Raw genomic sequence first — 22,762 nt, forward strand, 5'->3', positions numbered from 1 at the left:
ATGTAAGCTAGAAATTAATTGGTACCTACGCTTAAGATCCGAAGTTGTGATGTTTTCGCGACAAGCACTCTGCATGCAGACACCACAGCGGTTCCCTCTCGGTCAATAGAAAATACCTTCGCAGTAACGCTCGGGTCCTAGGGGGATAGTGTGGGGACGTCATGGGAGTCACGACAGCTGCTCCACCCTCCAAAACAGCGTTTCAGTCGAAGCGTTTATAGCAGTTTCCGAATTTCACAGCTCACTTTAGGAGATGAAAGTGTCTTGAAAACTAAAAAGTCTATAAAATTGCAAGGAATTGTGTGCACGGTTAACAGCCGATGGGATTGCAGTCAGACCTTCAATGAGTTGACTAAAGTCACGTGATAGCTCCTAATATCGTCTCGGATCCCCTTTTAACCGGCATAGTGCTGCAAATCGACGTGGCATTGGAAGTCCCCTGCAGAAATATTGAGTCATGGTGCCTCTACAACCATCCATAATTACGAAAGTGTTGTCGGTACAGGATTTTGTGCACGAACTGACCTCTACATTACGTCCTCTAAACGTTGGATGGGATTCAAGTCGGGCGATGTGGGTGGTCAAAACATTCACTCGAATTGTCCAGAATAGTCTTCAAACCAATCGCGGACAATTGTGGCCGGTGACATGGCGCTTGTCATCCATAAAATTTCCATCGTTGTTTGGTAGCGTGAAGTCAATACCTAAGTATTACAATTACGAACAACTTAAATTGGAAGGAACACACAGAAAATGTTGTGGGGAAGGATAACCAAAGACTGCGTTTTATTGGCAGGACACTTAGAAAATATATCAGACCTACTAAGGAGACTGCCTACACTACGCTTGTCCGTCCTCTTTTAAAATACTGCTGCGTGTTGTGGGATCCTTAACAGATAGGACTGACGGAGTACATCGAAAAAGTTCAAAGAAAGGCAGCACGTTTTGTATTATCGCGAAATATGGGAGAGAGTGTCACAGAAATGATACAGGATTTAGGATGGACATCATTAAAAGAAAGGCTTTTTTCGTTGCGACGGAATCTTCTCCCGAAATTCCAATCACCAACTTTCTCCTCCGAATGAGAAAATATTTTCTTGATACAGACTTACATAGGGAGGAACGACCACCAAGATAATAAGGGAAATCAGAGCGCGCTATACGAGACTGAAATAACAGAGAATTGTGAAGGTGGTTCGATGGCCCCCCTTTGCCAGGCACTTAAATATGATTTGCAGAATATCCATGTAGGTGTAGAAGTAGATGAATGGCTGCTGATGGTCAATGATCGGTACAGTTGAACAAGAGGACCCAGTCAGTTCCACGTTAACACAGCCTACACAATTATGGAGCTACCACCAGCTTGCACAGTGCCTTATTGACAACTTGGGTCCATGGCTTCACGGGCGGCAGACTCGAACCCTACCATCTGCTCTTAACAACTAAAATCGGAACTCATTTGAACAGAATATGTTTTTCCATTAGTCTTGGGTCCAACTGATATGGTCACCAGCCCAGGAGAAGCGCTTCATGCGACATCGTGCTGTTAGTAAAGTCACGCGCATCGGTCGTCTGCTGCCATAGCCCATTAACGACAAATTTCGTCGCACTATGCTAATGGATGCGTTAGTAATATTTCCTAGGTCGACTTCTGCGGTTGTTTCACACAGTGTTGCTTGTCAGCTAGCACTGACAACTCTACGCAGACGCAGCTTGTCTTGGTCGTTAAGCGGAGGCCGTCAGCCACTGCGTTGTTCATAGTGAGAGGTAATGCCTAAAAACTGGTGGTTGACACTGTAGATCTCGGAATATTCAATTCCCTAGCGATTTCGAAATTGAATGTCCCATATTTTTATCTCCAACTACCATTCCGCGTTAAAAGTCTGTTAACTCCCTTCGTGTGGCCACAATCACATCAGAAATCTCGTCGCATGAGTCACCGGAGTACAAACGATAGCTACATCAACGCACTTCTCGTTTCTACCTTGTGTACGCGATACTACCGACATCTGTATATGTGCATTGGTAACGTGTAGTCAGTGTTGGTCACAAACAAATCCTGATCATCACATCTTCCATATGAAGCTCAGCGTCGAGGGAAAGCATCGGTTCGTCTCTCATTACAAACACTGTGATCAATAAATCGAAATTTTACATGCCCCTTAGATAGAGGGCTCCCGTGTTAGTCTAGTGTGTTATTCATTTTATCGATATTATACTGACCCCAAATAATAATCAGTACTCCAGCAGCGCTTCTGCACGGCGGTGGCATTCAGCGCGGGCCAGGGCGGTGCCATCGCTGCCGGAATACTCGATATATCTGGTGTTTTACTGTCCCTGTTAATACATATCAGTACAATTAATATGGCACTAGATTATTCTGGGGCCACTTTGTCGAATGAGCACATAAAATTCCACTTCACAGATCATTTTGTCATTTTTTTGTAACGAGAAACAAGCAGACGCTTTCCATCGACGCTGGGTGCCGCATGAAAGACGTGATGAGCGACATTTGTTTGGACTGACTCCAGCTACACGTTCCAAAAACAAAATTGCAAGTATCTGGCGAAGCAGCAAAGGAACTACGCATAACTTCTCTTAAGAAAGAGTCTAAAAGCACGCGGAAAACGTGTTTTGGATTTAAAATTTTGTTGTGGCCAAATGGCCGTGATCCAAGGCATATTTCTGCGCCTAACCATTCGTCTCCTACTGCTGGTAGCATCAGCAGAAACTGTTAAGACTAAGATAGCAGTTTCTAGCTCATAAAACAAAATTCACGAAGGATGCTAATTTAAGCCGTGAAAGCCTACATTGAATGAATAATAATATGGTTTCACGACTGAGTTATACTCAAATCCCCCTCCTTTTTACCCATCAGAAAATTTCGCTGGTCTTGTAGGATTAATGTATGGAATCCTACAGTTTGTCAGCGGTGCATCTAAACAAACATATCGTTAATAACGTAATCAAGTCACAATCAGCACTTACCTTCGAGTCCACCACCGTCCGTGGCGACTACCTGTATGGAGTAAGCGGGAGTCCGTTCACGATCCAAACAGCAGATAGCTGTCGATATCTCCCCCGTGTCTGCGTCGATTTTAAATATGGCAGAACCCGTAGTCTCATCCACGGCATTCTTGTCGATGTAGTATCTAACTCTGGCGTTGCTGCCCTCATCTGGATCGTCATTGTCCTCTGCCGTCACATTCAGGATGAAAGTCCCTGGTTATTTGAAAGAAAAAAAAAGCAAATTTTCACTTTGGTAACACACTCGAATTGGAATAGTTACGTGACAGCACCAGTTATTAATTTGTTATAAACTCAAGTGACTACCATAGATGAAAATATCTCAGGAAAACGGATGCTACTTTCATGTATTAATTGTTAACTACACTACTGGCCATTAAAATTGCTACACCAAGAAGAAATGCAGACGATAAACGGGTATTCATTAGACAAATATATTATACTAGAACTGACATGTGATTACATTTTCACGCGGTTTGGGTGCATACATCCTGATACCCAGAACAAAAACCTCTGGCTGTAATAACGGCCTTGACACGTCTGGGCATTGATTCAAACAGAGTTTGGATGGCGTGTACAGGCACAGCTGCCCATGCAGATACCACAGTTCATCAAGAGTAGTGACTGGCGTATTGTGACGAGCCACCTTCGACCAAACGATTTCAATTGGTGAGAGATCTGGAGAACGTGCTGGCCAGGGCAACAGCCGAACATTTTTCTGTATCCAGAAAGGTCCGCACAGGACCTTCGACAAGCGTTGTGCAATATCCTGCTGAAATGTAGGGTTTAGCAGGGATCGAATGAAGGGTAGAGCCACGGGTCGTAACACATCTGAAATGTAACGTCCACTGTTCAAAGTGCCGTCAAGGCGAACAAGAGTTGACCGAGACGTGTAGCCAATGGCACCCCATACCATCACGCCTGGTGATACGCCAGTATGACGATGACGAATACACGCTTCCAATGTGCGTTCACCGCGATGTCGCCAAACACCGATGCGACCATCATGATGCTGTAAACAGAACCTGGATTCATCCGAAAAAATGACGTTTTGCCATTCGTGCACCCAGGTTCGTCATTGAGTACACCGTCGCAGGCGCTCCTGTCTGTGATGCAGCGTCAAGGGTAACCGCAGCCATGGTCTCCGAGTTGATAGTCTATGCTGCTGCAAACATCCTTGAACTCTCCGTTGTTGTCTTGCAGACGTCCCCATCTGTTGACTCAGGGATCGAGACGTGACTGCACGATCCGTTACAGGCATGCGGATAAGATGCCTGTCATCTCGACTGCTAGTGATACGAGGCCGTTGGGATCCAGCACGGCGTTCCGTATTACGCTCCTGAACCCACCGATTCCATATTCTGCTAACAGTCATTGCATCTAGACCAACGCGAGCAGCAATGTCACGATACGATAAACGGCAATCGCGATAGGCCGCAATCCGACCTTTTTTCAGAGTCAGAAACGTGATGGTACGCATTTCTCCTCCTTACACGAGGCATCACAACAACGTTTCACCAGGCACCGCCGGTCAACTGCTGTTTGTTTATGAGAAATCGATTGGAAAGTTTCCTCATGTCATCACGTTATAGGTGTCGCCATCGGTGCCAACCTTGTGTCAATGCTCTGAAAAGCTAATCATTTGCATATCACAGCATCTTCTTCCTGTCGGTTAAATTTCGCGTCTGTAGCTCGTCATCTTCGCGGTGTATCAATTTTAATGGGCAGTAGTGTAATAAATTTACAGCAAAAACGGCCTTGCCGCAGTGGTAACACCGGCTCCCGCCAGATTAGGTAAGTTAAGCGCTGTCTGACTGGGCTAGCACTTGGATGGGTGACCGTCCAGGGCGCCGAGCGCTGTTGGCAAACAGGGTGCACTCAGCCCTTATAAGGTCAATTGAAGAGCTTCTTGATTGATAAGTGGCGGTTCTGGTCACCAAAACTGACAACGGCCAGGAGAGCAGTGTGCTGACTACGTGCCCCTCCATATCTGCATCCAATGACGCCATTCGGCTGAAAATGAGATTGCCGTCGTCCCTTCGGACGAGTGCCACCTATCGTCACTCAGCGAATATCCAGTTACGGTATTGGAGTGAAAATTCCAGCCTACGTCGCCGATGGACAGCAGTGAACATGGATGCGTGAACCAGGCGCTTGCTGTAGAAGCCCATACGCAGCAACGTTTGCTGAATGGTCATTGAGGAGACACTGTTGGTAGCCCCTTGGTTCATCTGGGCGGTCAGTTACTCAACAATTGCACGTCTCTTCACCCGTTCACATCGCTGCAGCCGTCATTCACCCCTGTCATCAATGACCTATGGTGCACCACAGTTTCCTAAGCGCCGGTTTAGAAAAGCGACATTTTACCACGCGCTTTATACTTCAACGATGGCAGCATACGAACAGTTTACAAACTTAGCGGTTTCCGGAAATGCTTCCGCCCTTGGCCGAAAAGCCAATGATGATGCCCTTTTGGACGTCAGACAAAGCGTCCATTTCCGCATTATCACAACGATTGCTCTGTTTTCGTGCCCCCCCTCCCCTCCACCCCCCCCTCTTGCTTTATTTACCATCCACTGCTAGCGCTGCTACCTGCCGTATGTGAGTGATTGTTGCATGTCGACGTTGAACGCACAAGGCAGTCACATTAATGTGACTGGATCATGTAAATAATAGTGCGTGGTGTCACCATACCTGACACGTGATTCAGTTATGACACGGCAAACGGTACGGGATCAATAACATAAATACATTGTTTACTCAGCTGTTCGGCTCGGCTATACTATGTTCACTTCCGGTACAAAGTAAAATGACCTGAAAAATGTGAGGTGTATTTTGTTTTTCAGATTCACAGACGACTGAGACAGTATGGACGGTCTAGGTTTTAGTTCTTTTGTCCGCGGGTTAGTTAACAATTACGCCCAAACGTCTTAGTGATTCCCATGCGGCCTGGCTTACTCTTATTTTATCATTTTCTGTGTAATCATCTGACCGAACTACTAAGTTAAGAAATCACTCACCATGTACGTAGTTCATAGAATGCAAATTAAAACAAAACGGAAAGAAGAAAGGAACATTATGGCTTAATATCCCCCTGAGGATGGGGTCATGATAGACGGTGGTAGGACACAAAGGAATTGAAGACGTTGGCTGCCAGTGAGCATTGACTTATATTAATGGGATCAAGTTGAAAATTTGTGCCGGAGCGTTATTAGAACCCGGACCTCCTGATTACTAGGCCAGTGCGCTGATCAGTACACCATCCAGACACGGTGTGCAGCAGAAACACACGGACTAACCCAGCACGCCTCCCGTTATATCCATACTCTTACTTACACCACACAATGTTGGTGCAGACTCCGTGCTCGGTAGCCTCATTACTCGCGCCAGCTCGCCAATTCCCGTAAGAGTTCGAGCTTGGTGTGCATCTGCACTGAAGGGGTCAGTGGCACCGGCCGCTGTGACCGAACAGTTCTAGGCGTTTCAGTCCGGAACCGCGCTGTTGCTACGCTTGCAGGTTGAATCCTGCCTCGGGAAGGGATGTGTGTGATGTCCTTAGTTTAGTTAGGTTTAAGTAGTTCTAAATCTAGGGGACTGATGACCTCAGATGTTAAGTCGCATAGTGATTAAAGCGATTTAAACAATTTGGATCACTTGCTCTCATCACGTTAGTTATATACGAAGTGTCTTTGCAGCCACTACGAATCAGGACATACAGGTATTAAGACAGGTCCGAAAGAACAAATTGTTCAAATGGCTCTGAGCACTATGGGACTTAACTGCTGAGGTCATCAGTCCCCTAGAACTTAGAACTACTTACAACTAACTAACCTAAGGACATCACACAAATCCATGCCCGAAGCAGGATTCGAACCTGCGACCGTAGCGGTCGCGCTGTTCCAGACTGAAGCGCCTAGAACCGCTCGGCCACTACGGCCGGCTCCGAAAGAACAGAAATCACATATATAATTAAGGCGATGACGACCAACGATCCCTTCAGTGCAGATGCACACCAGGCTCGAACTCATACAGGATCTGGAGAGATGGCGTGTGTAATGAGGCTAACGAGCAGGTACCGTACATTAGAAGTTTCTGGTTTGAGTTGAGAATTTGGGTCTGACGGAACGCTTGCGAGGGTAGTCTGAGCGATTGTGGTGACCATTCTGTTGGGATGGTGTAGTCGTCAGTGCATCTAACCAGTGAGCAGAAGACCCGGGTTCGAATCTTAATATGGCACAAATTTTCAGTTTACCCCGTTGATATAAATTAGTTGCCACTGGCAGCTAATATCTTTAATTTCTTTGTGGCTTGAGTCATAGTGGTCGCGGGATCAAAATGGTATGTTCTTTCGGACATATTTGAAAGAACAGACACCACCTATATAATAAAACGGTAGTGCTGTTCATCGCACCTAGTGCGCAGCAACGCTGACGATGAGACTTGTATCGGTAGAGCACACCATGATCTCAAGTTAGCTTGAGCTGAAACCGGTAATGTGATATGTGACGCGATGAGAGCTAGGCTGAAAACTATAGACAGGTGCTGTTAAAAATGATCGTCGACTCGACTTCAGTTAATAATAGAAGGTGCGTAAATGACGTTAGAAAAAACGTGAAAGAATCACGGCCTCTTAATTCTGGGGACCACGGTGAAGTAATATGGATATGAGGTCTGAATGAAAGGCAATGGCTCGATGATAATAGTTCAATAATCAATAAATGAAATGCAAAAGTAACACTCAGTATACGACAGTTGAATACCGATATTCAATTTTTCATAGAATCGTCAGAAAATTCGATGTACTTCTGCCAACGGTGAACAAGTTCTCTGAAGCTGCCACGGAAAAACTTGTCACACTGTTTCTGCAGCCAGGCATTCAAAATTCTCTAACTTTTTCATCAGATGCATTATTATTACCCCGTAGATCTCCTTTCAATATGAGGAACACATGGAAGACAGACGGCGTCAAATCATGGGTGTATTTAGGATGCTGTTTGGTTATGAACTTCCGTTTCTGAAGTTTTATAGCGGCAACATGTGAAATGTGCCATTTTCTTGCAGCAAGAAAACATTTGCCTTTTCCTGTCGGACTCTTGTTGGTCACCGTGTCAAAGTTCACAGCATTATAATGTAACGCTCTGAATTGATTATAGTTCCACGTTCAAGGAAATCAGCAGGGATAACACCGTTTGCGCCCAAAAGCACTGATTTTTCCACGTGAGGACTGAGTCTTGAATTTCTCTTTGACTTTCCTTCGGTTCGTAGTGGTGTACCTATGTTTCGTTTCCTGTCATAACTGAAGGCAGAAACGCGTCACTTCCATTCCATTAACGTGAGCAGAGACCTAGCAAATTTCACGTGTTGGTAAATTCATTTCAGCTGCCGACGTAGCCATCATGAACAGATTTTCCGATGACCAAGTAAGGTAGCAATGTGACCTGCACGTTCTTGTAAAATGGTCCCAGTGTGTCTCTAAAATCATCCCGAAGTAGACAACGTTTCGCGTGTTGAACGTAGTGGCTGCTGACGCACGATGTCCAACTTTTTCTTTCTCACAGGCATTAAAAGTTCTCGCTTCATAATATTTAATCTTACCGTATCAATGACGCACATGGCAACAGAAATCACCACAAAAGCCTTGGATTGTCTGATGTATTTAGTTTGGGACGTCTGCGACGCTGTTAGTATCTTTTGCAGAGAGGATAAATCTCAAGGCACTTGGCGCAAACGTTGAACAGTCTCTGACAGCCTACAGTATCAGATAAAAAGTATCTGGACAGCTATTAATATGGGTTTTGACCGCGCTTGCCTTTATGATTGCTTGAGCTGTGCCGGGGGCACTTTCAGTGAGGTGTCTGGATGTCTGTGAAGGAAAGGCAACCCACTCGTTCTCAAGAGCAGAAGTCAGAGAAGATAGTGATGCTGGACCCTGAGGTCTGAAGTGAAGTCGACGTTCTAACTCATTCCAAAGGTGTTCTACTGGGTTCAGGGCGGCACCCACGGTTGACCCGTCGACTTCAGGGAAGTTACTGTCTACAGACGGTTGCTTCAGACATGCTGCTTTATGAAAGGGTGCATTTTCATGCTGATACAAACAGATGTCGTTCCTGAACTTGTCCTCTGTTGTACACAGTACACAATGCTGCAAAATGTGTTCATATCCTTCCACACTTAGAGCTTTCTCAAGCCCAATCAAGGGATCACCCCCTTGCCACGACAAATATCTCCATACTTCGCTTATGACGCTACATGTCATGGCAAAAACTTTCCACTGGTACTCACCAAACTCAAACTCTTTGACTGGACTGCCACAAGGTAGAATGTTGTGGAGATCCAGAAAGCTGTGGTCTTTACACATGCAGGATGTTGAGCTTGGAGTGCAGGAGTGTCGTCCAGCAAAACGGCCCAGGGCGTCAGTGATACAGTTGTAAATACATTTATTTTCAGGACTCATACAACGCAAATAGCTTCTCGGTGGCGTCGTATGACAGCAGAGTGGCGCATGCAGCTGAGAGTTGCTGAGTCCAGCCCAGAGATTTCTGCATTACATACTGGAGGTTGGAAACCGCACCTTCAGCAGGGCAGGATGCCTAGGTCTTCAGGCATGTCTGCCCAGTCAGGACGCCAGCCGCATGGCAAGCTGCTTTACTGAGACGCTCTCGAGGGCATCAGACATTAGTGCTCGCCGTCAGATCGGCGACCAATAGCTCTGAGTGGGATGATCATAGCCTCCCAACAAGAGATGGTCAAGACTCTGGTGGCGCTCAACTGTACAGTCAGTGAACACAACTTTACAGGATACTATAATGTCCGAACTGTGACTTTCAGTTCTTCAGGCTGTAGCTTTCTGCCACGTCAACAGTCTGAGAGTCGTTCTGTATATGACTTATGTGTTGTTACGGTGCCTTGTAGTGCTATCAGAATGATGTTATGATTCAGTCATTCTGATGCAGTCGCACTCTGTGCTCTCTGTGGTTTGGCAATGATCCAGTGGTGAGCCTCTGAGCCTCGCTGTCTGCTACACTGGCTTTTCTCCCTGGTAAGATTCTGACTGTGATTCTACGCCTGGGCCTTTTCAGGCTAGGCTCTGTGCTTACCTGGAAAAAAACTTCGAAAATTTTACGTTCACATAGAATTCCTTTCTGTGGTGCTACAGCGTAAATCGTCACCCCTAATCACTCTCCTCCCATCATCCTCTGTGCATTGGCATCGGTCTTTACACCACCTCTAATGTAACTTAGCACTGACTACAGAAATTTTTAGCTCACGAGACCACTATATCCCATTCTTTTTAACTCTCTACGCATATTCATTGTGCAAGTTGGACTTTTGGTAGCACTTTGGAACTAACGAGTGACTCCTTCCACTGATTTTATGAAATGTTTTACAGCCATTCTCCGCAGTGCTAGAAGAGCCCTCTGTCGGTACATGAGATCTGTCCAGTCTTGATTGAGCTGTGGTAGCTGCTTCTTCTTTCGAATGCGTTGACGTGTCTTGAAAAGTGACTGTGCGTGGAGTTGACCACGTCAAGAGGAGGGAAAATTTTGGGTCTGTGTGAAGTCGGAATCAACTGGTCTCAACACCAAATTTCATTGCAACTGCAACTGCAATTTTTTAAGTTAGTAAATGTAATTAATGTAAATCAGCTTCTCAAGCTAGATGGTACAAGGGTCACCCATAAATTAAATAAAAGTGTTTTACCGGAAATAAAGCGCATGTGCGACAGAGGTGTGATGGAATAATCATATGGTGGCCTGACGAGCCTCGACTCTTGCCAGAAGCGCTGCAGTAGTGGCTGAAAATGGAGGCTCATATCTTGTCGACTGCGACTGGTCTCTAATAAAATTTCTTAATGCACAGAATATGGCGCGGGTCGAAATACATCGTCAGTTATGTCAGGTGTACAGGCTTAAGGCCATGAACAAACAGATGGTGCGTCGCTGATGTAGGAAATTTTCCGAAGGTCATCAAAATTCCCGTATTGAATAGGGCCGTGGGCGACCGTCTCTTATCAATGAGGACCTTGCGGAGCCGATGCGGCAGCTCATTATGGATCTCAGCAGACATTTTTCACAGATATTTCGCCTATGAAACTGCATGTTAACCCTTTGAGTCTCAACAATATAAAAAGAGGTTAATTTAAAAATGTTTCACAAAACTGAGCTTCATAATCGTAAAGAATGAATATAAGAAAAAATTGGCAAAAACTAAGCAATCAATTATTTTAAGGATGTGGTTTCAGTAAGGAATACAATTTTAAAATCTTTCATAAAATTAACCTTTATTATCATAGTAAACAACGAATGCAAGAAGAAATAGAAAAAAAGTAAACAATCAATTGTCCTAAAGTTGTGGTTTCATTTTGGAACCACTGAGACATACAGTTTCAACCATCCTTCATTTCATGAGATATATTTGAATGCAATTTCCCGTTTTTCATCAACAGAATCCGACATATCGAAACTTCCATGAACTCATAATGCCTAAAGCAAATTATATTCCTAAATAACAAGCAAAAATGGGTCTAAAATTTAATAAATATCTGAAAAGCGCATAATGCTCCAGTGTTTCATTTTTGAAACCGTTCATAACAGAAGTAGTTTAAACTCCAATTTAGGTTACAAAGATTTTAGATGTTCTTACTTTTACTGTAAATGATCTCCTCAAATTAGTCACTGTCAAGGAACACAATCGCAGCGCCGACTGTTGCTTTGAACGCTTCAAGTGGCTGCTAGAATCCACTATATTCGTAGAAGTACCTGGGTGTACCCCTAGATGTCTCTGTCTTGTTAAAGCAACTGTGGTTTCATGGGAAAGGAACTAGTACTTAAAAAAAATCACTAAAATTGTGATTTCAGCCTAAAACCACTGGTATTCAAAGGGTAAAAGAAATGCGTGCAAGATCGGTGGACACCCGAACACAAAATGGATCGTTTAGCAGCAGCATTCACATTTCTGCAGTAGTACTATGATGAAGGCGACGAGTTACTCGACAGGATCGTCATGGGCAAAGAAACGTGATTGCTCACCTTGCCCTGGAAACCAAGCAGCAGTCGATGTATTGGTGTCACTGTGGATCGCCGGTCAAGACAAATTTCAATCATACTGTATCGGAGCGGAGAGTGATGCACACCGTTTCCTGAGACAGAAAGGGCATTCTAGTTATTGACCTCCTGTCCAGAGATGAAATAGCGAACGCTGACCATCACAGTGAAATAATTCGGGATCTGCGGCGGGCCATTACAAATAAGAGGTCTGGAATTCCCGGTGCAGGAGTCGTGCTGATCTGCGACAATGCTCGCCCACGTACGTCCCGGCACACAATAAATGTTCTGAAGGAGCTCGGTGGGAAGCTGTTTGATTACCTACCGTACAGACGTGATCTTGCTTGCAGCGATTTCTTTATGTTCTTGCAGGTCAAGAAATTCCTGTTCTCTGCTCAGCATTTTCATAACGACGAAGAACTGAAGACGTCTGTCACACGCTGGTTGGATTCCCAGGCGGCAGATTTCTACGACACATGAATACAAAAGCTAATCGCACAATTTGACAAGCGTCTCAGTTCTGGTAATGATTGTGTCGGAGAGTAACTCCGACATTTTATACCTGTTGACAACAAAGTTGTTCACGGAACTAGGGAAAATTAATTTCCGGGTAATCCTCGTACAATAAATTCATCGCGACATACAGGGGTTGAACAAAATATGGAAAAACTGCGACGAATGCGCGCTTGAACATAAATACAAATGCTAGGCAAGCCTGCAGGTTATGTTGTTGTATTTGTCTCTGAATGGAACGTCAGTACGTTGCAAATGTCAGCTGTGGTCAGGATAGTATTCGTGTGGTTCTGAGCGCATTATGTCGGAGCTAAATGAATTCAGACATGGGTAAATTGTTGGGGCACGTCTGGTGAGTGCTCCCATAGCCAAGAGAGACCAAAGTTTTGGTGTTTTAAGGAGGACAGGTCGTCAAACGGGCCGACTTGGAGTGCAGGGGAGACATCACAGGATATTTTAATTTCTACTGTCTATACTTTTAGAAATAAATTCATAAAACTTTGTCAGCATAACCAGGAAGGATTTAGGATTCACACTCATAGGATTCACACTTTTCCAAATCAGTTAAAACTTCGATAAAATTGAGATAATTAACTATAAAATATGAGTTTGTACTAAACATAATGAAGTTTAAAATGTAACAGCTCATTTATTTTTTCATCAGTTAAATTCTAGAGTTTCCTGTACCTTTAAGTATGGTTTGTATGCTGTGCAAGATTGATCTCAGAATCTCTCTTACTTACGGAAAAAAAGTGTACCTATAGCAACAAATGCAGCCAATATTGTGAAAAAATGATGGAATTTCACATAAATAAATTTATTTTATTATGTTTTTGAACTTCCATTGCTAAGAGTATGAATCTTGAAACCTTTCTCGTCGTGCTGGAAAAGTTCTATGAATTTATTTGTAAAAGTGTAGACAGTGGAAATTAAAATGTCCTGTAGTGCCTCTCCTGCTCCATGTCAGCCCGTTTGACGTATTAACCCCCCCCCCCCCCCCACCCCCACCCTCCTCGCTCTTAAGAGGCACCGTATCATCGAAGATTTATTCACCAAACAAGGAAAGAGGAAGAACATTGTTCTTTAAGTCACAACGTGAACGATGGTACATGCTGAGTGATCATGACAGACCGTCATTGAGAACTATGACGATAAATAAGAGGGCGACAGCTGAAAAACCCACTTCAGAACGGAATATCAGCACCAAAGTGACAGGAACAGATCCCCAAAAACAAGGAAGTGCAGGGGTAGCTATGGTTCCAAAACCACTCATCAGAGATGCAAATGCCTGCGACTGGAAAACACAATACTGAAGCCATAAAATCTGGACTATGCGGCAGCGGAAGAAAGTCATTTGGTCGGGCCAGTCTCGTTTCATACCATTTCTAACTCCTGCCCGAGTTAACGCCCCAAGAATGAATCAAGACGCGGATTCGATGTCGATTGGGATAACCATATCGTGGGTACTGTGGGGACTACACGGTTAACGTGTGAGATGGCGTTACTGCCAAGGACTATGCGACCATACGGCCGGGAGAGTCGTGTGCTGACCAGATACCCCTACATCTCCGCATCCGGTGACGCCTGCGGGCTGAGGATGACACGGCGGCCGGTCAGGACACTTGGGCCTCCACAATCACCAGATCTCAGTTTCATTGAGTTTTTGTGGCCAGCTTTCGGGAGAAGAGTGCGTGGTCGCTATCCACTACTACTTTGCAGGAAGTGTGGTACCGGATTCCCATGGAAACCGTACAGGATCTGTATTTATCCATTCCGAGACTACTGGAATCTGATTTGAGAGCCAACGGTTTTCCTCCACTGTATTACGCATGGTAATACACTACTGGCCATTAAAATTGCTACACCATTAAAATCACGTGCTACAGACGCCAAAATTAAGCGATAGGAAGAAGATGCTGTGATATGCAAATGATTAGCTTTTCAGAGCATTCACACAAGGTTGGCGCCCGTGGCGACACCTACAACGTGCGGACATGAGGAAAGTTTACAACCGATTTCTCATACACAAACAGCAGTTGACCGGCGTTGCCTGGTGAAACGTTGTTGTGATGCCACGTGTAAGGAGGAGAAATGCGTACCATCACGTTTCCGACTTTGATAAAGGTCGGATTGTAGCCTATCGGCATTGCGGTTTATCGTATCGAGACATTGCTGCTCGCGTTGGTCGAGATACAATGACTGTTAGCAGAATATGGAATCGGTGGGTTCAGAAGGGTAATACGGAACGCCGTGCTGGATCCCAACGGCCGCGTCGAAATGACAGACGTCTTATCCGCATGGCTGTAACGGACCGTGCAGTCACGTCTCGATCCCTGAGTCAACAGATGGGGGCGTTTGTAAGACAACAACCATCTGCACTAACAGTTCGACGACGTTTGCAGCAACATGGGCTCTCAGATCGGAGATCATGGGTGCGGTTACCCTTGACGCTGCATCACAGACAGGAGCGCCTGCGATGGTGTACTCAACGACGAACCTGGGTGCACGAATGGCAAAACGTCATTTTTTCGGATGAATCCAGGTTCTGTTTACAGCATTATGATGTTCGTATCCGTGTTTGGCGACATCGCGGGGAACGCACATTGGAAGCGTGTATTCTTCATCGCCATACTGGCGTATCACCCGGCGTGATGGTATGGGGTGCCATTGGTTAGACGTCTCGGTCACCTCTTGTTCGCATTGACGGCACTTTGAACAGTGGACGTTACATATCAGATGTGTTGCGACCCGTGGCTCTACCCTTCATTGGATCCCTGCTAAACCCTACATTTCAGCAGGATATTGCACAACGCATGTCGCAGGTCCTTTACGGGCCTTCTGGATACAGAAAATGTTCGACTGTTGCCCTGGCCATCACGTTCTCCAGCTCTCTCACCAATTGAAAACGTTTGGTAGATGGTGGCCGAACAACTGGCTCGTCACAATGCACCAGTCACTACTCTTGATGAACTGTGGTATCGTGTTGAAGTTGTATGGGCAGCTGTACCTGTACACGCCATCCAAGCTCTGTTTGACTCAATGACCAGGCGTATCAAGGTCGTTATTACGGCCAGAGCTGGCTGTTCTGGGTACTGATATCGCAGGATCTATGCACCCAAATAGCGTGAAAATGTAATCACATGTCAGTTCTAGTATAATGTATTTGTCCAGTGAATACCCGTTTATCATGTAAATATGCTGACGGAAGAGCGCTTAACAAATATCACTACGTTAACACATATGGCGCTAGCAGTCGCGCCTCACCTGCCGGAGCGTTTTCGATGACCTGCCCGTGGTAGAGGTGGTGCGGGAAAGCGGGCGCGTTGTCGTTGACGTCGGCGAGTGACACCTGCACGTCTGCGTAGCCCACCAATCCGGCGCCGCCCTCGTCCTGCGCGAACGCCGTGAACCGCCACAGGGGACGGCCGTCCGGCGGATCGCGGTCCAGCGGCTGCAGCAGCACCACAACACTTGCTGAAGAAGCGCAGCTGCTGGTCGCACACTTTGTCACCGTTAATAGCTACACTAAGGTGACAAAAGTCATGCGATTGCGATACGAACATAGATAGATGGCGGTAGTACCGCGGACACAAGGTATAAAAGGGTCGTCAATTGGCGCAGCTGTCATTTCATCTCAGGTCATTCGTGTGGTGCGCAGCTCGTTGTCTCGCGGTCGCGCTCTCCCTTCCCAAGCAAGTGTTTGGTCAGAGGGTTAGCTGCCCTCTGTAACTAAAAAAAACTTCCAGAATGAGATTTTCACTCTGCAGCGGAGTGTGCGCTGATATGAATCTTCCTGGCAGATTAAAACTGTGTGCCCGACCGAGACTCGAACTCGGGACCTTTGCCTATCGCGGGCAAGTTTGGAAGGTAGGAGACGGATACTGGCAGAAGTAAAGCTGTGAGTACCGGGCGTGAGTCGTGCTTCGGTAGCTCAGTTGGTAGAGCACTTGCCCGCGAAAGGCAAAGGTCCCGAGTTCGAGTCTCGGTCGGGAACACAGTTTTAATCTGCCAGGAAGTTTCATATCAGCGCACACTCCGCTGCAGAGTGAGAATCTCATTCTGGAAACATCCCCCAGGCTGTGGCTAAGCCATGTCTCCACAGTATCCTTTCTTTCAGGAGTGCTAGTTCTGCATGTTTCGCAGAAGAGCTTCTGTAAAGTTTGGAAGGTAGGAGACGGATACTGGCAGAAGTAAAGCTGTGAGTACCGGGCGTGAGTCGTGCTTCGATAGCTCAGTTGGTAGAGCACTTGCCCGCGGAAGGCAAAGGTCCCGAGTTCGAGTCTCGGTCGGGCACACAGTTTTAATCTGCCAGGAAGTTTTAAAAAAAAACTTAATTAATGGATCAACGACGAACTGAAACGGGTGTCTTGTGACGTCCGCCCCGAACAGATACAACGAACGAAAACGAACACAATTAGATTAGAAAATCCCTCGGGCAGCGGGTTAAATGCCCTCTGTAATTAAAAAAATGAGTTAATCGATGAACAACGAATTTCAATGGATGTCTTACGACGTCCGCCGCGAGCAGATGCAGTGAACAAAAGCGAACAAAATGAGACTTAGCCGGCACGGTAGCTCAGTGTGTTCGGTCAGAGAGCCTGTTGGCCTCTATAATAAAAAACTGAGTGGAAGGATCAACCACCGAACTTGAACACACCGGTTCCCGGGTTCGATTGTCTCGATATGACTGGGTGTTTGTGTTGTCCTCATCATCATTCATGAAAGTGGCGAGATCGGAGCGGGTAAAGGTTGGGAATTTGTTTGGGCGCTGATAAGCGTGCAGTTCAGCGCCCCACAATCCGAAACATCATCATCATCCGTGTGAAAAGATTACCGATGTGATTATGACCACGACGGGTTTGATCACGGGAAGGCAGAGATTCAGTTTCGGAAATCGTTAAGGAATTCAGTATTCCGAGATCCACAGAGTCAAGAGTGTCCCGAAAATACCAAATTTCAGGCATTACCCCGCTTCAGGTATAACGGAGTGGCCGACACCCTTCACTTAACGACCGATAGGAGCGACGCTTTCGTAGAGTTGTCAGTGCTCACAGAAAAGCAACACTGCGTTAAATAAACGCAGCAATGATGTGGGACGTACAACGCACGAATTCGTTAATACGGGGAAATTTGGAGATTGTCGCGAGTGCCTTTGCCATCAGCACGACATTGCCTGTAGCGCCTTTTCTGGGCTTGTGACCTTATCGGTTGGAACCTAGACGACTGGAATACCGTGGCCTAGCCAGATGAACCCCGGTTTCAGTTGGTAAGAGATGATGGTAGGGTTCCAGTGTGGCACAAATCCCAAGAAGCCACGGACTCAAATTATCAACAAGACACTACAAGCTAGTGCTGCCTCGATAATGGCGTGAGCTGTGTTTACATGGAATGGACTGGGTCCTTTAGTCCAACTAAATCGATCATTGGCTGGAAATAGTTATGTTAGGGTACGTGGAAACCATTTACATCTGTTCGTGGACTTCATGTTCCCAAAAAACGATGGAATTTTTTTGGATGGCAATGTCCCCGGGCCACAGTCGTTCACGACTGATTTGAAGAGCATTCTGGACAGTTTGAGCGAATTACTTGGCCACCCAGATCGCCCGATTTGAATCCGGTGGAACATTTATTGACATAATCGAGAGGTCGGTTGTCGCTCCAAATCCTGTAGCGGCAATACTTCCGCAGTTATGGACGGGTATAGAGGCAGCATGACTCAGTATTTCTGCAGGGGACTTTCAATGACTTGTTGAGTCCACGCCACACCCAAGTACTGCACTACGTCGGCCGAAAGGAGATACGTTATGATATTAGAAGATATCTCACGACTCTTGTCACCTCAGTGTAATGTATCGATGTCGTGCTGGAAGAATTTGCTTAAAAAGTTATTTATTTTGGAATTCCTTTTTCGGAAATAATAACGATGTGTGACTTCCCGAAATTTGTATGACCCGTGTTTCCTTGTGTTTGAGATTTTGGAATGACCGGTCTGAGAGAACCACATTGCTGTATCATGTTCTCTTTTAAACTTGGTAAAAGCAACCGATGAAACTTACAAAATGTTAGTATAAGCATTCGGTAATGCCACAAGCGTATGATTGGTTAAAACAATATTTGGCATCTGTTCATGACGATGAAGTTTCGGAACAACAATCTACCGGCGTTGCATCCCAAAATGTCCGTGTTGTTCGGAATGCGATTGTGAAAGATCGTTGGCAGACCATCCACGACCTCTGTAATATTGCGGGATTATCATGCCCCACATATCAGGAAAACTGAACATGAAAATGATTGCTGCAGATTTCGTGTCGCGACTGCTGAGTGGCTATCAGAAAGAGTATCACATGAATGTCTGCAGGGAACAGAATGAACTGCTTCAAACTGTCTCAGGGTTAGCTTCTAAGGTCGTTACAGGTTATATAAGTTGGAATTATGGGTATGACCCTGAAACTAAACAGGAATCATCCCAGTGAAAGACGTCACCTTCATTTCGGCCAAAGAAAGCCCGTTAAGTTCAGATAAACATCAAATCCTTATTAATCAGTTGTTTCGATGCTGACGAGATGATCCACAAGGAGGTCGCATCTCATAGTCAGACGACTAATGGATAACTACAAATAACGTGACGTCCTAAGGTGGCTAAGGGGGATGTGAAAAGGAACTGTCCAGAGAAATGGTACAGGTATGTTTGTATCCTTCATTAACGACAATGTGAGTCCACATGCAACTTTTGATCGTGCCGTAGTTTTTGGCAGAAACCAACACGTCGGTTATTCCTCATCCACCGTTATTCATACGACTTGGCTCTGTGCTATTTCTCTCTTTTTCCCAAGTTGAAAATGAAGTTGAAAGGGCGAAGATTTGATGCTATAGGGGAGATTCAAGTGGAGGGTAATACGGAACGCCGTGCTGGATCCCAACGACGGCGTATCACTAGCAGTCGAGGTGAGAGGCATCTTATCTGCATGGCTGTAACGGATCGTGCAGCCACGTCTGGTTCCCTGAGTCAACAGATGGGGATGTTTGCAAGACAACAACCATCTGCACGAACAGTTCGACGACGTTTCCAGCAGCATGGAACTTCAGCTCGGAGATCATTGCTGCGGTTACCCTTGACGCTTCATCACAGACGGGTGCGCCTGCGATGGTGTACTCAACGACGAACCCGGTTGCACGAATAGCAAAACGTATTTTTTCAGATGAATTCAGGTTCTGTTAACAGCATCATGATGGAAGCATCCGTGTTTGGTAACATCGCGGTGAACGCGCATTGGAAGCGAATATTCGTCATCGCCATACTGGCGTATCATCCGGCGTGATGGTACGGGGTGCCATTGGTTACATGTCTCGGTCACGTGTTGTTCGCATTGACGGCAGTTTGAACAGTGGACGTTACATTTCAGATGTGTTACGACCCGTGGCTTTACCCTTCATTCGATCCCTGCAAAACCCTACATTTCAGCAGGATAATGCACGACCGCGTCCTTTATGGGACTTTCTGGATGCAGAAAATGTTCAACTGCTGCCCTGGCCAGCACATTCTCCACATGTCTCACCAATTGAAAACGTCTGGTCAATGGTGGGCGAGGAACTGGCTCGTCACAATACGCCAGTCACTACTCTTGATGAACTGTGGTATCGTGTTGAAGCTGCATGGGCAGCTGTACCTGTACACGCCATCCAACCTCTGTTTGACTCAATGCCCAGGCGTATCGAGGCCGTTATTAGGGCCAGAGGTGGTTGTTCTGGGTACTGATTTCTCGGGATCAATGCTCCAAATTCCGTGAAAATGTAATCACATCTGAGTTCTAGTATAATATATTTGTCCAATGAATACCCATTTATCATCTGCATTTCTTCTAGGTGTAGCAATTTTAATGGACAGTAGTGTATGATGAGGGTACTGGAAAGTTAGTACAACGCTACGACAAACGTCTAAGTCAGAACGACGATTACGTAGAGAAGTAGCTGGAAGGTGTAGCTGTTACAAATAAAACATTTCTGATTTTCACTTCGGTTTCCATTTCTCAATCAATCGGAACTTATTTTCTGGTCAGGCCTCGTAATTTCCGCTTACATCATAGACCTCTCGTGTAGAGTGCATGTACAGTATCTAAGACACGCTGTCTCTGCACGAGACCTAGTGATCTGGGCTGCGATAAGCTACAACTCTCGTTTCCCTTTGCTGTTTCTGGAGGGGACTCTAACCAGCGTTCAGTACGTGCAGAATGTTGTTAGACTCGTTCTTTTGCCGTTCTAGTAACAGGCAGATGATGTGTTTTTCCAAAAAAATAACGCTCACCCTCACACTGCCCGTGAATCTCAACATGCTCTGCAAGACGTGGAGCAACTTCCCTGGCCAGCACGATCTCTGGACTTGTCTCCAATCGAGCACGTCTGGGATATGATGGGACGAGAAGTGACTGGTGCGCTCGTCCATCAACAACTCTTTCAGAAGTACGTCAACAGGTCGAGCACGATTGACTGAATACCACAGTCAGCGCCTACATTGCCTCCCGTGGAGGCAACACCACATGCTAATATTTGTGTTTCAGCCTGGGTTGATACCATATAACCGCTTGTGCTATTGACCTGTAAATTTAATCATTGCATGTACTCAGTGTGCACTATTGCAACAATAAATCTTGGGTGAATTGGAAACCCGTAAAAGAGTGTAATACTTTCTTTTCTGGCAGTGTATTTGGGGATACCACGGACTGTTTGTGAGTGTTGTGAGTGCATCGGGGGAAGCCTCATTGCATTTGAGAGATCTGCAGAGAGAAGTCACCTTGTGCACGAACACGTCCCCAGTGTTCGCATCCACACTGAAGAACCCCTCGTCGGTGTCAGCAACGACGGCGCCGGGCCCTGAGATGGAGTACACCACATCTTGCGGCCGCCCTGTGTCGCCGTCCTCAGCTTTCACCTGCAACATCATGTTAATGCCAGCCATTAATCGTAGAAATTCGCAGAGTAGGTGGCAAAAACACGGTAAATGTTCTCACTTTAGTTCAATTCTTTTATCTTGGCAGCTCGCGCATGCCAGCCCAGACGCGGGAGATTGCTACGTTGCCAGATGCACGCGCCAAGAGAAGCAGCGTCATAGTATAGTATAGTTCGCAAACACGTTTCTGGGGGAGCGCGCAGTTTATGAAGTAAAGCGACCACAGCCGCATTGACCCTTTCGCTGTTACAGAGACGTGCTCCCCGCATTCCGCGCTGTGCGCGATTTTGTCATCACTGCACTGCTCGCCTGTGCAGACACATGGTGTTCCGACTGCTTTGACACACTTATCATTCGATTTCACAAAAACTATTTGGCCCAAAAATTTGATTTTGTTTCGATGTTCAACGCAGTTATTGTGCAGCATTGAATGTAGTAAACCATTGCACGAAATTTTAAAGAGTTTGGAGAGGTAAAAGTCACAGCGTATACTTTCCTTATGGTCGATTTTAGTTGCCACTAGAAATTTAAAAAAAAAATTACATTCAAACGAATAAAATTCATGAAGTAAAACAATTCGTTATGGTTTTTAAATAAAGAAAATATTAATCACCAAACAAGATTTGAACTCAGAACCTTCTGCAAAACAGCCAAACACCTTAACCATTACGCTAACGCAGATTGTCATTCAATGGAATTCCTGGAGGACTTTAAAGTGTCATGAAAAATACCGACAAACACTGTTGGTATGAGTATGAATTACTCACGTTTCTTCCAAGTACAATAGGAAATAAAAAATTACCGCTGTTCTTTAGTGCGAAAAAAGGGTTAGTGAGAATGAATTTCCTTGCTATCGCCTGAATTAGGAGGCTTATTGCTTGTTTGGTGTAATTAATTAATAGAATATGAAGTAATTGGTATAAAGAATGCATTTTCCAAACCTTATTTTATAGAAAGTCTGCTATCAAGACATTGCTTTTGTTCAATTACTTTATGACTGAACGTTTCTAAAACTGAAGACACTCGTCCGTGCTCTGCACTGCAGTCGAGCTCTGGCAACGTCGTTCTCTGTTCATTGGCTGGCTGTGTTTTGTGACGTCAGATGCGCAGAACGAACCTAAACTCGGCCGCCGTTGTAAACGACGCGCACTTTAGTGCTCATTTATGCATTACTAATATTAACATGTTTACATGTGTTATACGTCGCATGGTTAGGTGCCTTGGCTGTGGTTTG

General features: G+C 45.5%; 1 protein-coding gene and 2 non-coding genes across 3 annotated transcripts in view; 2 read left to right on the forward strand and 1 right to left on the reverse strand.

Annotated features, from left to right (window-relative positions):
• Positions 1-22,762, reverse strand: part of LOC126278809 (neural-cadherin-like) — a 178,321-nt gene that overhangs the window by 110,995 nt on the left and 44,564 nt on the right. Inside the window, exons 4-6 of the mRNA XM_049979083.1 lie at positions 21,373-21,510; positions 15,849-16,035; positions 2,989-3,222 (exon numbers count right to left, since the gene is read on the reverse strand). Of these exons, the coding sequence (XP_049835040.1) occupies positions 2,989-3,222; positions 15,849-16,035; positions 21,373-21,510 (559 nt within the window). The remainder of the gene's footprint in view (positions 1-2,988; positions 3,223-15,848; positions 16,036-21,372; positions 21,511-22,762) is intronic.
• Trnas-cga (transfer RNA serine (anticodon CGA)) lies at positions 16,505-16,579 on the forward strand. The gene has a single exon. It is a non-coding gene; the product is annotated as a tRNA-Ser (tRNA).
• Positions 16,804-16,878, forward strand: Trnap-cgg (transfer RNA proline (anticodon CGG)). Its single transcript has one exon. It is a non-coding gene; the product is annotated as a tRNA-Pro (tRNA).

The sequence above is a fragment of the Schistocerca gregaria genome, chromosome 6 (genome assembly GCF_023897955.1).
Source record: "Schistocerca gregaria isolate iqSchGreg1 chromosome 6, iqSchGreg1.2, whole genome shotgun sequence".
Classification (NCBI taxonomy): domain Eukaryota; kingdom Metazoa; phylum Arthropoda; class Insecta; order Orthoptera; family Acrididae; genus Schistocerca; species Schistocerca gregaria.